This window comes from Papilio machaon, chromosome 7 (assembly GCF_912999745.1).
Source record: "Papilio machaon chromosome 7, ilPapMach1.1, whole genome shotgun sequence".
Taxonomy (NCBI): Eukaryota; Metazoa; Arthropoda; class Insecta; order Lepidoptera; family Papilionidae; genus Papilio; species Papilio machaon.
In genome coordinates, this window is record NC_059992.1 from 8,257,318 (window position 1) to 8,273,611 (window position 16,294).

Below are 16,294 nucleotides of genomic sequence, written 5' to 3' on the forward strand. Positions count from 1 at the left end.
AAAGTTATTTTATGTGATTTTTTTTATATTTACAGTTCTTGATCACGAAGAAAGATCAATATATCGTCTAACTGTAGCAGCAACAGATAGCGGCCTACCTCCTAGACAAACTGTGAGGCAATTAAAAGTTGAGGTCTTAGATTTAAATGACAATAGACCCACTTTTACAAGTTCAAGTTTATCATTCAAGGTAAGGCAGTAATTTTTATAGAAGCTCATTTATAATAATAAATATGTTGTGTATTAGAATCGTAAAGGTCATGGCATTTCACTAACAATAACTTTCCCTTATACAGGTGAAAGAAAATGCCAAAATCGGTCACGTTGTTGGCACAGTTGGCTGTTGTGACAACTATTTACAAGATAATTCAATAAGTAACGAAGAGGAGCGACAAATATCCTATCTTTTGATGCCGTTGACATCTGATCATTTGCCTGGCACTTTCGAAATTGATCGTCGAACTGGTTCTTTGGTTGTTGCAAGGGAATTAGACAGAGAAATCCAAGAAGAATATAGACTGGAAGTAAGAGCTTTAGATACCTCCGCAACAAATAATCCTCAAAGCAGTGCTGTTACTGTTAAAATTGAAATAATCGACGTTAACGACAATGCACCGCAATGGTCTCAAGACCCTATAAACATTGAAGTTTCTGAGATCACATCAGTTGGGATGATTGTTTATAACTTCACAGCTCGAGACGCAGACGCTGTACCTAACGGAGAACTAAATTTTCGTATCGTTTCAATGTTACCACTTTCAAAAAATGTATTTAGCCTTGATCCTTTAACTGGTACTTTAACTCTAACAGCGCCACTTGATTTTGAAGACATAAAAGATTTTTGGCTGATAGTTGAAGTAACTGATCTAGCAACTAATATATCTGAAAGAATGGCAACATTAGCAACAGTTCACATTTCGGTCACAGATGCAAACGATAATATTCCTTCTTTTGTCTCAAATAATAAAGTTTCAGTAACTATGAACACAATATCGGGTGTCTTATATCAAGCTTTAGCTGTGGACGCTGACTCCGGTGATAATGGGAGAATATCTTACTACATTTCCAGTGGAAATGATCATGCCTACTTTTCATTGGATTATGACTCAGGAAAGTTGACGTTATCGAAAAAATTTTCTTCCGACACTACTAAAGTACGTTCCGGACAATATAAGTTAAATATAACTGCATCTGATCACGGAGTACCATTTCCAAGACAAACTCATATGACACTAATTTTAAATCTGCAAGCATCTACAAATATACCGCCTAGATTTACAGAAAATATGTATAAAGCAAACATTAGCGAAGATATACGTCCTGGTAGTTTTGTTACTAGATTAAGTGCTAAGTCGTCTAGAGGTAATATGGGTAAGTTTTAAATTTAAATATGTTCTGAGTGTTAATACCTCTTTTTTAAGTACTTGAAAAATGTCTAATTTTGTAATTCATTTCAGGAAATCTTACTTATATGATTCCACCTGGATTAGCAGATGACAAATTTACAATTGAAGAACGTCTTGGTACAGTAACTGTTAAAACTAAGATAGATAGAGAAGAAGCAGATCAGTACATTTTTCCAGTTTACGTGACAGATTCTAGCACTTTTCAATCAACTACAAATTTTGACGTAGCAACCGTGTCAATAAGTATTTTGGACGTCAACGATAATCCACCGTCATTCAAACCTGGTTCGTGTTATCCGTTGGCTGTCCCGGAAAATAATGAGCCTGAAATTATCCATACTATAGCAGCGACTGATAAAGATATCGGTGCCAATGGAGTTATAACCTATAGTATCATTTCTGGAAATAATGGAAACAAATTTTCAATAGATTCCACAACTGGAAAACTAACAGCTAAAACATTAGACCGCGAGACACAATCAAAATATGATTTGACTATTGCTGCATATGATCATGGTTCACCAGTAGCTCTTCAAGGAACGTGTAATATCTCAATTCTCGTTGAAGATCAAAACGACAATGACCCTGTCTTTGATACTGGCCATTATTCAGCAGCCATACCCGAAGATGCACCAATTGATACATCTATTATAAAAGTTAGAGCTACTGATGCCGATTTAGGTTTTAATAAACGAATCGTGTACTCATTAGCTAATGAAAGTCAAGGTCTTTTTCGAATAGATAACAAAACTGGAGTGATTTATACCACCGGGTAAGTTTTTGTTTATACAAAATTGATATTTCAAAATTATTAGTTTAGTGCAATAGGCTTATATTCATGTATTACTTTCCTTAATTTCAGATATTTTGATAGAGAAAAAACTAGCGTATATCACTTTGAAGCTGTCGCTACAGATCAAGGACGTTACGTTGCTCGATCACAGCGAGTTTCTGTTGAGATCACCATCAGCGATGTTAATGACAACAAGCCAATTTTCACCAAATATCCATTCAAAGAACAAATGGCTACATTGACACCACCTGGGCAAAGTTTACTACGTGTTTCTGCTACTGATAACGATATAGGAATTAATGCTGAAATACTTTTTGAGCTATTAGACACTGCTAATCATAGATTTCGAATTAACCCGACAACTGGAGTCCTTACAGCAACCCAAAGTTTAGCAAGTGAAAACGGTAAATTTATCCACTTACGTGTAGTGGCGAAAGACAAGGGAAACCCACCGCAGAGCTCAGTTGGACTTATAGAAATTCGTGTAGGTGATTTTAGTGATCAATCACCGACTCTAAACTTTCAAAATATGACGTATAACGTTACCATTGAAGAAAACCTTGCATATGGGAAAGAAGTATTACAAGTTACGGCATTAAGAAGTGATGGACGTCGACAAAGAATTATTTACGAGATTGGAAACGGAAACGATCAATATGCTTTTGACATCGACTCTAATACAGGTGTTATAAGAGTAAATAATTCAGCAAATTTAGATTACGAATCATATCCAGGCCCCAGTCGACAACTTGTTATTGTTGCTCGAACAGAAGGAACGCAAAATCTGTACGCTTATTGTGACGTAATTATTAATTTATTGGACCAAAATGATCACGCTCCTCGATTCACACAACAACAATATATCGCTAACGTTCTCGAAGGAAATACAAAGGGAGAATTCGTTGTGCAACTTGCCGCTAAGGATGACGACCGTGGCGCAAACGCAAGAATCCTTTATCATATTGTTGACGGCAACCATGACAATGCATTCATAATTGAACCGGCCTTTTCTGGGTCAGTTAAGACAAATATAGTACTCGATCGAGAAATAAGAGAAATGTATAAGCTAACAGTAATTGCAACCGACGAAGGAGATCCTCAAATGACAGGAACAGCTACACTAAGAATTAACGTCGTCGATGTTAACGACAATCAGCCGACGTTCCCGCCGCCGAACGTTATTTCAATATCAGAAGGTACGTTTGTATTCGCGTTTTTGCTACCATTTTCGTATTCCCTTTTAAATTGGTGTAGGGCGGCCGATAGCTTTGCGAAATAAATTGGTAGAACAAAAAGCACTTTACAAAGAGGGAGGCATTTTACATAATTTGTATTCCCGACTATACGACTGGCTTACATTGCGACTTTGTGATTCCAGCGACGAGATTAAATAAAAGGGCCTCCTTTAGGATCAATATTTATTGGACGGTATTACATTTTTTTCGAGTGCATGTTTTAGCGGTGCCTCCCCAACGAACGGTCTGCGTTCGATCTCTTTTTGTTTCTTTGTTTTTATATCATTGTACTGCGACGGTGGTTTTGTTTTAAAGCATTTTTTGTCGAATACTTAAAGTGGCAGTCAAACGAGAGAGTATTTTAAACTAAATTTATTCATGCTGATTTATTTCGTTGTTTTAACAGGAACGGAAGTCGGATCGATATTGACATCTGTTACAGCAAATGACGTTGACACATATCCTGCCCTTAAGTACGCCATTGTTCAGGGAGACAATACGTTTTCAATAGACAGATATAGCGGGAAGATTGTACTCAATAAACCTCTGGACTTTGAAACTAAAAAGCAATATGAGGTGAACATCACAGCTTCTGATACTGAACATGTCGCGAAGACTACGTTAACTATCAAAGTCACTGATGTCAATGATAACACTCCAGTTTTTGACGAAATATCGTACAGTAAAGTGTTACCAGGTTAGTTTTATACTCTAATTATTATTATTTTTTGTCTAAAAAACTATTTCTTTGTTTAATATATATTCGATAATGTTTTACTATGTAAAAACACCAAATAGAAATTAAACTGTAGTAAAGACGTGATGTAAAAAAATTAACATTTTCCTTTTTCCTTCCAGAGGGTTCTGGCACACGTGAAATTGGAAAAGTGAGCGCTACTGATAGAGATAGCGGCGATAACGGCCAAGTTTCGTACTCATTTCTCAGTCCTAGTGAAGGATACCACATAGACACTGTGACCGGGGCTATATTCGTAAACTACAGCGCTTTACCAAGTAACCAACGGGATACACAGTTAGCTGTGTTGGCTACAGACCAAGGCAAACCAAACAAAAGTGCAGTCGCGTCTGTTAGAATAAGCACAGGCGCTTCTTCAGAAATCAAACCATTTATTGGACAAGACACTTACAGGTACTTTTTTACATATTTGGGTTAACAAATTAATACAGTATTCACCAAAAGTTATTGAATAAATAAATAAGTAATTACCAATGAATTAAAAATTAAATCTTGCCAAAATGGATGTGAATTAAACTATAAATATAAAAATTGTAAGTTAATAAAGTAATATTCTTATCTTTTTCAGAATCACTGTCAATGAAGATACAGAAAAAGGATCGTCACTTCTCCAAATCGGCAGCATCAATGATGTTCTCAAAAAATATAATCTCGATTTTCATATAATTTCTGGAAACGATGGCGATGTTTTTGATGTTACAATGGAAGGTGCACTAATATTAGTAAACAGACTTGACAGAGAGGTTCAAGAATCTTTTGTATTGGGATTGGCAGCAGTCGAACAAGGAAAAGTTTTGTCCTACAATCAAAATAAAACATCAATAACAATATTTGTAACCGTAGCAGATGCAAATGATAATGCACCTATATTTTCATTGAGTGATTTTGATATAACTGTCAGTGAAAATGTGAAAATTGGTTACACTCTCACGCAGGTATCAGCAACAGATGCTGATCTATTCGGTTCACCAAACTCGGCTATCGTCTATAACATTACATCTGGTGACGCTGAAAACTTGTTCTATATACATCCAACTACCGGTATTCTAACTGTTAATAAAACGCTCGATTATGATATAAATAATCCCAAATATAAGCTTATAATCGTGGCCTGTGATCAAGGTACACCGTGTCTGTGTAATTCGGCATACATAGAAATTGATGTACTCGATGAAAACGACAATTTACCAACATTCCCAGTTTCTGAATACTTTGAAACGATCGGCGAAAATGAAAGAGTTGGAACTTCTATATTTACTGCCAGAGCTACGGATTTAGACAAAGGAAAATACGGAAAGTTGAATTATTCCATAGTTCCTAGCGCATCTAATTATAACAGAAATGATGATTCCTGGAAAATGTTTCAAATTGATTCCTTCTCAGGATTAGTAAATTCGAATGCTATTTTCGATTACGAACAGAAAAATAAGTATGAATTTTCTATCAAAGCATCAGATCTAGGAGGCAAAAGTTCTACTGTAAAAGTACGAATTGATATAGAGAGTCGAGACGAATTCTATCCACAATTTACACAGAAAACTTACAACTTCGGAGTTCCCAAATCTGGATCTTTGCCAATGGGTTATGTTATAGGTCAAGCAACTGCCACAGACAAAGACAAAGGTATCGACGGACGCATTGTATACCAATTATCAACTTCTCATTCGTATTTTAAAATTAATAGAACAACAGGAGTCATCATTCTAAAGAAAAAAGTTGACTCAGTTCAAAGTCTATTTGGATCTGATAAATCTATCAGTTTAGTTGTGACTGCAAGTTCCGGTAGACAAGGGTCATTAACAAATAAAACAGCTGTGGAAATACTACTAGATCCACTAGCAGTGGTTTCCGATAATACCAACCTAATAAATGATACGTCTGTCGCTCAAAGTAGTGGACTATCAGATTGGGCATTAGGATTACTAATAGCTTTTATCTTTATAATTATTATTTTTGCGGCTGCATTTTTATTCCTTCACATGAAGAACAAAAGGCATAAAAAAGTTAACAAGCCAGGCCTAAGTTCTGAAGGAGTAGGAGCCACAAATAGCTACGTAGATCCTAGTGGTTTCGATACAATACCTATACGAAACACGGGACCAGTAAATTCAGCGAATCAGTTTGCTCCTCCCAAATACGATGAAATTCCACCGTACGGTCCTCACACAGCTAGTTCAAATTCTGGTGCCGCTACTACCTCAGAACTCTCAGGATCTGAACAATCAGGATCAAGTGGGCGAGGATCAGCTGAGGAAGGAGAAGACGGTGAAGATGAAGAAATCAGAATGATAAATGAAGGACCATTACAAAGAGAATCTGGTATGCATAGACAAGCAAACGGAGTAGATGACGATAATCTTTCGGATGTTTCTGTGCACAATACCCAAGAATACTTAGCAAGGCTCGGAATAGTTGAGACTGGTGCTGGCGGGGGAGCGTCAACTTCATCTAGAAGATGTTCAGAAAATGTTGGAAACAAAGACACAATGTTACATCATGGCCCTATAGATTCAATGCACATGTTTGATGAAGATGGCGCTCATGAGAATGATATTACCAACCTGATTTACGCGAAGTTAAACGAAGTAACTGGTAGTGAAAGAGCAAGTAGTGCAGATGAAGCGAGTGCAGCTGTAGATAGGGCTATGGCTCTGGGTTCCTTCCCAAGTGCTCCAGGAGAAAATAATGCTGTACCCACCGCTGGGCCTTCTATGACGGGAAGTCTCAGTTCTATTGTTCATTCCGAAGAAGAACTAACTGGTAGTTATAATTGGGACTACCTCCTCGACTGGGGTCCTCGATATCAACCGTTAGCACATGTGTTCTCTGAAATAGCCCATTTAAAGGACGATGCAGTTTCGCTTCAAAGTGGTAATAGTGGTGCTTCAAGTGCAAAGAGTAAGGGGACTTCTATATCGGGTGGAAAAAGTGTACCACCACCTTTACTGACCACGGTTGCCCCAAGAAGTTGTCCGGCTCCCTCCCTATCTTGTCGGCAACCACAGCATTTATTACCCAGGTCTCCTATAAGTCACGATGTTCCTGGGGGATTTTCAGCTGCCGCAGCAATGTCCCCATCGTTCTCGCCATCTCTATCACCTCTCGCTACTAGGTCTCCATCGATGTCTCCTTTAGTAGGTCCGGGACTACCACCTGCACCCGTCAATAGAAAACCTCCGCATTCTACGATGAGAATATGAAATTAGACAATATTTTTTTAGAAGATTGTACATATTATACTCACGACTGTTTTGCCTATAAGTATTGGTATATAGTAATATTTATTGATTACCGATGCAATCGGATTAGTTTATTTGTAATTTGTATGTCATTTTGTGCATGTTATTTGTAAAACTTTCTGCCTGAATATGCTCAAAGTGATTTGTAAGCGCTTATTACCGATTTTTACGGTAAATTGTAAATACTGTCTTAATTCGGGTTTAATTTTATATCATGTAAATATTAGTATATATATTTTAGTGCCTTGTATTATATAAAATGAAGACTGCCATGTTAATTTTACTATAGAAAAAAACGGAAAGCTTTACTCTAAGCTATAAGTGTACTTTAAATATTGCAATTTAAAAATTAAGTAAAATATTAATGGATGTAAAATACAGTATACTTGTGTAAATTTCCTATGTAAGTCAACTCCGTGCCTTTAAATCTGAATAAAATGTATATTGTAGAAAATGTTATACTGTGATTTTCATCTTAGCGTTGAAGACATTTGACCATTTATATCAAATTTTTTACAATATTTTATTTAATTATTCAATTTTTATTTTAATATAAAGATAAGAAATAAAATTCCGTAAAATTAAATTATAAAATATTTAATTTATTGTCGTACCAAGTTATAATATATTTTGTTTTCTGCCGATTGTATTTTGATAATTATTTTTTATTCCCAAAAATTTGAAGTAAATTTGATGTAAATGGTAGTGATTGTAAATACTTATTAATCTAAGATCTATTAGGTTTCAATGATTGGCTGCGATGTTAAAAATAAACACGAATAAAAGTTTAAAATCAATGCTATTGTTTCATTTAATATAGGATCGAACACACAAATCGTTAAAATAAGATACATTATCACAGTTGGATCTAAGTCTACAGCTATTTACCGTGCATTTCCACTGCCGATACATGTATAAAAAACATATTGCCATCTCTATTTTTTAAACAAAAATTAGAGGGATGGAAATATATAGTTTATTTACGATTATTTCGTTAGTCGAAACACATGGTATTACAAGCTCACAAATAAGCACATTCATTGACTAAATGTTTAATGAATCGATATATTTGCTAGTATCAAAAACATTATGTATAGGCCTTGATAACCTGTATTACATTAATTACGAAATATTTTACATAACATTAAATTCCTGCCATTAGTTTATTCTCGCATTTTGTTCATTTACTTTCGATACTAAATTACTTTTTAGGTATCCACTTTAAATTCATTTTTTACACTTGTTTCTCAGTGAATGATACTTGTCAACTTAACGTTAATAATAATATAGTTAGATATTATCTTACTATCCCTTCTTTACCGTTTGCTCAATTTATTACATCACCATCATCAGCTCAATATACGTCTGAGGAGCTCGGAGACTACTCCAAGTTAGGGGTGACTAGGACATAGTCAACCACACTGGCATAGTGCGGGTTGGTCGACTTGACACGCATTGAATTTATTCTCAGATATGTGCAGGTTACGATGTTTTCTTTCACCGTAAGAAAGACGGATAAATGTACATATGTAATAACACATTGGTACATGGCGGGATTCGAACCCAGGAAGCAGATTGCAAGTCAAGTGCGTAACCCCTGAGCCACCGACGCTCAATTTTTTACATATATATATATATATTTGATAATTTACCTTCTAGGTGTTTAGTTTTAAATTTTTTATACTTCTGAAATGTTTGTTATCTCATTTTCCAGTATTAATGAATATTCATATTTAAATTAAAATATTCTACAACATTATCATTAAAATATGTATACGAGACATTAATATATCTACGAAATACAATAGTAATTATAATTTACATTATTATCATAGTGCAAAGGCAGTATATTGTGTAATGGTGTTAAACAATTTAACATATTTTATTTGTTAATTCAAAAATGGAATATCAAAAATTTTATTTGATATCCACAAAATAATTTTATAAGCAAAATTTTACCTGTTTTTTTTTCCATGAAAAAAAAAACTTATAAAAATTATAAGGCCCCTAAGCGATACACATAATATGTTATAGACACCTATTAATGCCATATTTGAGGAGAGTCGGAACAGTTTAAAGGCCGACAACCAATCTGCAGTTCCTCTAGTGTTGCGGATGTCCATGGGCGTCGATGCACACTTTGGTGTTTCCGCCGATCGTTCGCAAAAAAAAACTAACATTTTGAATTTTTTTATGATACAGGTTGTTCTCGTCTATGTTGTGATTGTGGATGAATGTGATTTATGGATTTTTGTTACGACACTCCTCATATAAACTTAACACAAATGTTAATCTGTAATTAATTTCATAATTATTAAACTTAAAAATAAAATATAGTGAAATGAAAAAGAAAACAATCAATAATGAAAAGGTAATACAAATTAAATTAAATTTAGTTTCATTTAAGAAGCTAAACACAAACATTAAATTAAGAAAGAAAAAGCAAAAAAGATTGCAACTAACAAAACATAAAATCCAAACGCCTTGTCTGTTGTAATTGACCTTTAGACTTTTACTATAAATGCAATACAAAATAATCGGTAAAAGCAAAAGGTAAAAAAGAAGTAAAATATTTTCTAACCATCACAACCAAAATATCTACTAATGGAAAGATCTCTACGATAAAAGAAACTAAACAGGTATCATTGAATTTTAAGAATGTTAATTTAAAAACCAACAAATCTAATAAATCAAGTTTAGTGATCTAGTTGTTCATATACATACATGGAGAGTTAACATCGCATATTTGCTAAGTTCTAGATTCCTATGGAAAATTGATATTTCGTATAAGTAAAATGATTACTAAAAATTTTACTCACTAAATAACATTTAAAAGACCCTTAAGCTTTATTGTTAGATGCAGTGGAATTCTTCCTTAAATGCATATCGATGATGACATCATCAGATGCTATAGATTTATTCCCAGAAGTTATGATCTCCAGGTCCACTTCTGTATTTGAGGTTTGCAGCAAGCCGTTAGATTCTGTTGGTTCCTGGAACGAAATAAGAATTTTAGATTAGATTAGAAGTGCTTTAGTTAGAAGTAGAATTAGTCTATACTCAAGCAGTCAAATATTCTAAACAAAACCAAATACTGACCGTCAAAGCTGAATCACAGGCCATGAGCTCCTTCTTCGAGAGATGCTCTACGACGGCTGCAGCATAGCAATCACCCAGCATGTTGTTAGTAGTGCGGATACGATCTCTGTGTATATAATATTAAAAATGCATAAGTTGAAATAAAAGTCCTCTAGTATTGTCGAAACAACATTGTCGATATTCATAAAATTTCAGACGCACTCCTTGTATATGTAATACACTATATATAACACTATTTGAGAATATTATTTTGGCTACGAAAAGCCCATACCACAATAAGTTCATAGATAGTGCAACTAACAATTAATAGGTAAACATGTAACTTGCACAAGCCAACTATTAAACGCAATATCGTAGTATAAAACTCACACAAGCCAGTCTACGGCAAAGAGTAGAGAGACGTCCTGCGTGGGTGCGTCAACCGTGGCCAGCACGACCAGCAGCAGCACCATCGCTGCTGAAGGCACCGACGCGGACGACAACGATGCTGCGGTAGCCGATAAGCTATAAAAACATATGCTAGTAGCTAAGACACCATAGATCAATTTAAACTTTTCAATATTCAGTAAACAATAAAAAAAAAATAGGAATTAAGTGTATTCTACTAAAATTAATACTTACAGTATAGCAGCATATTGGGGAAAACCAAGATCCATGTCATTCATCTGACATATAAAGAGACTGGATACGGAAAGGAACAGCGCGGTGCCGTCCATGTTTATGTTACAGCCAATAGGCAGCACGAATCGGGTGATACGCGGATCTACTTGCAGCCGACCTTCCATACTACGGAAGGTTACTGGTAGAGCTGCAGCTCTGAAATAAAAATATGATTTCTAAAATATATAACTATTAAAAAGCAATAAGATGTTCTTTACCACTTGAAGTACAGGATCAGTTGTGTCATCAGCTTATTACGTCTCCATCTATGGCTTCGAGACATATGTACTTAAGTCCTGCGAAACTGACGCTAATAACATCACGATCAGTCGTACTTAGATTATTTCTTGGAAAGAATTCTTACGCTGAAGCGGTGGCTGCAGCCGTCAGCATCGCATCCGACAAGCCGAGGTAGAACTTGTAGGGGTTCCGGCGCAGGAACGCAAAGTATATCAGCTGCATGATGACCAGTTGGTACAGAAACACGCCGATCGTCACCGTCATTATGAACCACGCCAGCTGGGATAACATTTGGACTGTTGAAAAATGTTTATCTTAGAAGACGAGAACTATAATTGTGAATTTAAGCAATTCAACTCTCATCTTTCTCTAACACTCCCTCTTGTATGTATGTATTTGTGTTATTTATAAAATTGTCTTGACAAGCTTGTTTCCTCTTCAATAAATTTTTATTTTTTAGAAATTGTAAAAATGTAGACAATGAAAAGAACCTTTTGATATAAGAAGGTCAACGCCGGATGAAATAAACTAGGAAATTTGCTCACTTAACTTTTTAAGGACCCTCTCCAATTTATATTTTAATTTATGAAACAATATGTTTAAAACAAATTTTAATACTTTACCAACGTTACTAACGCCCAATATTTTGCCAGCGATTATACTGCTGACTCCCACAGGAGTGAACCACATCACAGCTGTCACCATCTTCATTGTTACTTCGAAGATCGCTTGGAAGAAAGTAATCACCACCTGACCCTTGGGCCCTAGACTTCCGAGGACACTGCCGAAGACCAAACAAAAAAACACCAACCCTAAAGTGTTGGTACCTGCCCTGAAAATAGTGTTAACAAAAAATATAGTTAAAGAATGATATTTCCCTCGAAACTTAGTTTTATAATCTATATATCGACGCTGGAAAGCATAAACGCTGTAACCCTTATAGCAACCCTTACAGGGTTACAGCGTTTATGCTTTCCAGCATCGATATCTATATATATAAAAGAAAGTTGTGTTAGTTACACTATTTATAACTCAAGAACGGCTGAATCGATTTGACTGAAAATTGGCGGGCAGGTAGCTTAGAACCAGGAAACGGACATAGGATAATTTTTAACCCGTTTTCTATTTTTTATTCCGCGCGGACGGAGTCGCGGGTAAAAGCTAGTCTATATATACAAAAGAAAGTCGTGTTAGTTACACTATTTATAACTCAAGAACGGCTGAATCGATTTGACTGAAAATTGGTGGGCTGGTAGCTTAGAACCAGGAAACGGACATAGGATAATTTTTACCCTGTTTTCTATTTTTTATTCCGCGTGAACGGAGTCGTGGGTAAAAGCTAGTGATACATATATAGTTCTATCATTAAACTAATAGAAGAGACAAAGAAGTTATAAAAGAACTAGTTTTTTCTTGCATGTTCTTCCGCGCGGGATTAAAAAAGTAATTCATAAGTAGCTTATGTGTTCTTCCAGACTATGTTCTATGAAAAAAATTATCGAGATCGGTTGACCCGTTATGGAGATACTTTCCAACAAACATCTATCCATTAGTAAGAAGGAAGAATTAGGATTAGTAAGATATGAATTCAATTTCAATGTATATTGTCAAAAAAATTGACAAATAAAAAAGGAATGATTATTACAATTATTTAGAAAAAAAATGTTTCGGCAATGTGAACTCAGTGTTAGAATGTTTGCTAATATATAATACTAGCTTTTACCCGCGACTCCGTCCGCGCGGAATAAAAAATAGAAAACGGGGTAAAAATTATCCTATGTCCGTTTCCTGGTTCTAAGCTACCTGCCCACCAATTTTCAGTCAAATCGATTCAGCCGTTTTTGAGTTATAAATAGTGTAACTAACACGACTTTCTTTTATATATATAGATATAGATGATGCGGCAAAACGTTACCTTTCAGTTACAACTCTGACGAGGACTGGAACTGTGTCGTTGCCAGTTATATTGCTGGCAATTAATGTCGCCGGCCGGTACACGGTGTGAGATTGTTGGAATGTAGCTTGCACTATGTTGTCCGGAAATATATTACTGAAATAAATTAAAATATTTATTACAAATTAAACTATATTTATTACGGTTACAATCATAACAAAATATATATTTATATTTAGAATTTTCGGGAAACCGATTGGGAGTGAACAGTGAGAAAATAATATTACTTAAAGAAATCGCAACATGCAACGATGGCATCTGTTTTAAACTGTGGTGACACTTGTTTTGACACATATAGACCGACAAGACTATCAGAACATCTGAACCGATGGTCTGGTCTGAAACTAAATTATAAGCGTTATGTACTTTTTTAGTTATTTTCTACATATAAGTAGGTTTTATATTCTGAAAAAAACTAACCGCCATAGCAGCCTCTCTCACCGGTTCAGATATCCTTGTTTGAATATACGTTTTCTTTTAAAAAAAAGTGATATGTGTCAAAACATTCAGTTTAGTGAAAACCCATAGTAAGGAACGAACTTTATTCTCGTATGATTTTACACAACTCACTTGTTGGTCACCTTCAAATTGCTTATCATTTCTTATCTTATACAAATCATTATTTGAAGTAATTCTTCTCAAATCCCTATTGCAGCAGTAAACAATTGCAGCATGGATAACAATTTTATTCAAATAAATAAATAAATGATTGTGTAATATGCATCTTAAACACAGTCATTTATTTCTTTTACAGTACAGTGTAATTTAACATTTCATTTGTACTCTTGTTCTACTGCTTTATTGTTATTAATCCTAGGAACTCTAGAACTCATACCACCTCATACCACTTGTTATAACACAGGTGTTTCGGCGCGGATGATTACGAACACTTGATTAGTTTTTCTGTTTAGTTCATCATATTTAAAAACTATGTAACGATTGCATTAAATAAAATCAAACAGTTACTAAGCGAAAGATAAATATAATTATCCTTTACAAATTTTATGACGCTGAAGTAGACATTACGAGCTCTTTCCTTTAATTATTTTAAACATAATCGTTAATTATCTGTCACACTGTACCGATTGTACATCTTCCTGGGCATACGATTTTATTTGTAACTAGCTGTCGCCCACGACTCCGTCCGTGCGGAATTAAGAAAAAACTTAATAAGTAGCCTATGTGTTCTTCCAGACTATGTTCTACATCTGTACCAAATTTCATCAAGATCTGTTCAGTCGTTCCGAGATACCTTCAAACAAACATCCATCCATCCATCTAAACATTCGCATTTATAATATTAGTAAGATGTCCCGTCTATTGACAATATGTAAAATTACTTTGAGTACATAAATGAATAACTCACCGACCAATATCAAAGAAGCTGTCCAAGATGCTATGATCTCGTTTATCCTGCACCCCATTGGTCTGATCTCGTAGTTCCGGTTCACCCGGATGTATCAACACCGCCAATAGAATACCCAGGAAGGCATTAAACAGAGATGTTAGGATGAAGTACAAGAGAGTCCGAACAGCGATCTTTCCACTCATCTTCGCATTCAAACTCGCCGAGCCAGCTATCAAACTGGCTATAATTAAAGGTAGAATCATCAGCTTCAGTAATCTCATGAAGATTTCACCCGGATAAGATATTATCATCAACATATCCGGCCCCAAATGATACGGTCGAAGTCCGAAACCTGCGGGCGTAAATAAACACGGTTCAATTGCCGTAAAAAGGATCCTAAAATAGCTAAGCTTAGATTTATCATACAAAACCTACACTAAGGCCTTAGGGGCGTCTTAACTACTCTGAGTATGGCTGTATTGTTCAAAATTTAAACCAAGTAATTGCCTCAAATGGTTTAAAATTTACGATAGCGCGAGTGTCTTTAGCTATAAAATAATAAACTCGATGTTTACCTTCCCAAATAAGTTCTGAATTTTAATGTACACATTTATATTCTACGATTACTACACTTGTTGTGGCTTTATTGGCACGGCGTATATTTTTCTTTTCGAATTAATTGAAGTTGATAATTAAAATATTATTTCTTGAAATATAGAGGCGATTAAGTGATTATCATACATTTTAATAAAAGACATGCATTGACTTACCGATTGTAATGCCAGCAATAACTCCAATTAATGTAACGACCAGCATAGCATTGTCTACCAGACATTTCCTGAGGCCGGTTGGCTCGACGGATGCACACCGGTCTTCTGTTGTCTTCGGCCCTCGGTCTCCCGAGCCCATCGTTGCAAAAAGATATTCTGAAAGGCGCGCACCTTTCTCCATAACTTGGTAATTCGTACTTAAAAGCCAGATCCTTGATCTGGTAAAAACTCAGCCTTAATTTCAATTTGAAAAACGATTTGTTTTATTAAAAATGAAACCGTAATCTATCCTCTTCAAATTTAATGTGTTTATTTATTTATTCATCTATATCTTTACTATGTAAAATAAAATCGACTGTTGTGACTTAAAACGATTTCAATTTAAGTTTTTTTTTAATACATAAACCTGTTGTAGTTTATACAACGCGGTGTTATCTACTGAAATTTATAAAATGACACGTTGAAACAAAGCGATGGATCGCGCGAAACTAGGAAACAAGTACGTGCAATTCGATGGGCAAACGGAAGCCATATTTGAATTTGCGCGCGCAACCATTGATTATTGCAATGTTTGGTTAAAATAACCTATAAACAGAATATGTGACTATAAAACTACGCTTAACCTATTCTCTTTTTCTATTTAAAGCGACGTACGTGGAGGGGATTATATAAAACGTCACCAATTGCATATAAATAGAAATAATACGTCAAAGGTTAACCTCACAAGACTTATGACAAATATATAAAGACTTTTTACACATCTAGCTGTTTAAACCTTATTCTGTTATTTTAA

General features: G+C 35.1%; 2 protein-coding genes across 2 annotated transcripts in view; one reads left to right on the forward strand and one right to left on the reverse strand.

Annotated features, from left to right (window-relative positions):
- The window catches only part of LOC106712217 (protein dachsous), a 234,886-nt gene extending 227,260 nt beyond the window's left edge, over window positions 1-7,626 (forward strand). The window contains exons 10-16 of the mRNA XM_045678745.1: window positions 36-190; window positions 297-1,371; window positions 1,458-2,178; window positions 2,269-3,395; window positions 3,841-4,131; window positions 4,293-4,584; window positions 4,760-7,626. Coding sequence (XP_045534701.1) covers window positions 36-190; window positions 297-1,371; window positions 1,458-2,178; window positions 2,269-3,395; window positions 3,841-4,131; window positions 4,293-4,584; window positions 4,760-7,391 — 6,293 coding nt within the window. The 3' untranslated portion in view covers window positions 7,392-7,626. The remainder of the gene's footprint in view (window positions 1-35; window positions 191-296; window positions 1,372-1,457; window positions 2,179-2,268; window positions 3,396-3,840; window positions 4,132-4,292; window positions 4,585-4,759) is intronic.
- Window positions 7,627-10,192: 2,566 nt separating this feature from the next.
- Window positions 10,193-15,751, reverse strand: LOC106719466 (excitatory amino acid transporter). Its single transcript, XM_014513812.2, has 9 exons — window positions 15,502-15,751; window positions 14,750-15,083; window positions 13,345-13,479; window positions 12,053-12,261; window positions 11,554-11,725; window positions 11,151-11,345; window positions 10,899-11,033; window positions 10,530-10,635; window positions 10,193-10,423 (listed from the first exon to the last, which is right to left on the reverse strand). The coding sequence occupies exons 1-9, from the start codon at window positions 15,680-15,682 to the stop codon at window positions 10,271-10,273; spliced, it is 1,620 nt and encodes a 539-aa protein (XP_014369298.2). The 5' UTR covers window positions 15,683-15,751; the 3' UTR covers window positions 10,193-10,270.
- Window positions 15,752-16,294: the final 543 nt, after the last annotated feature.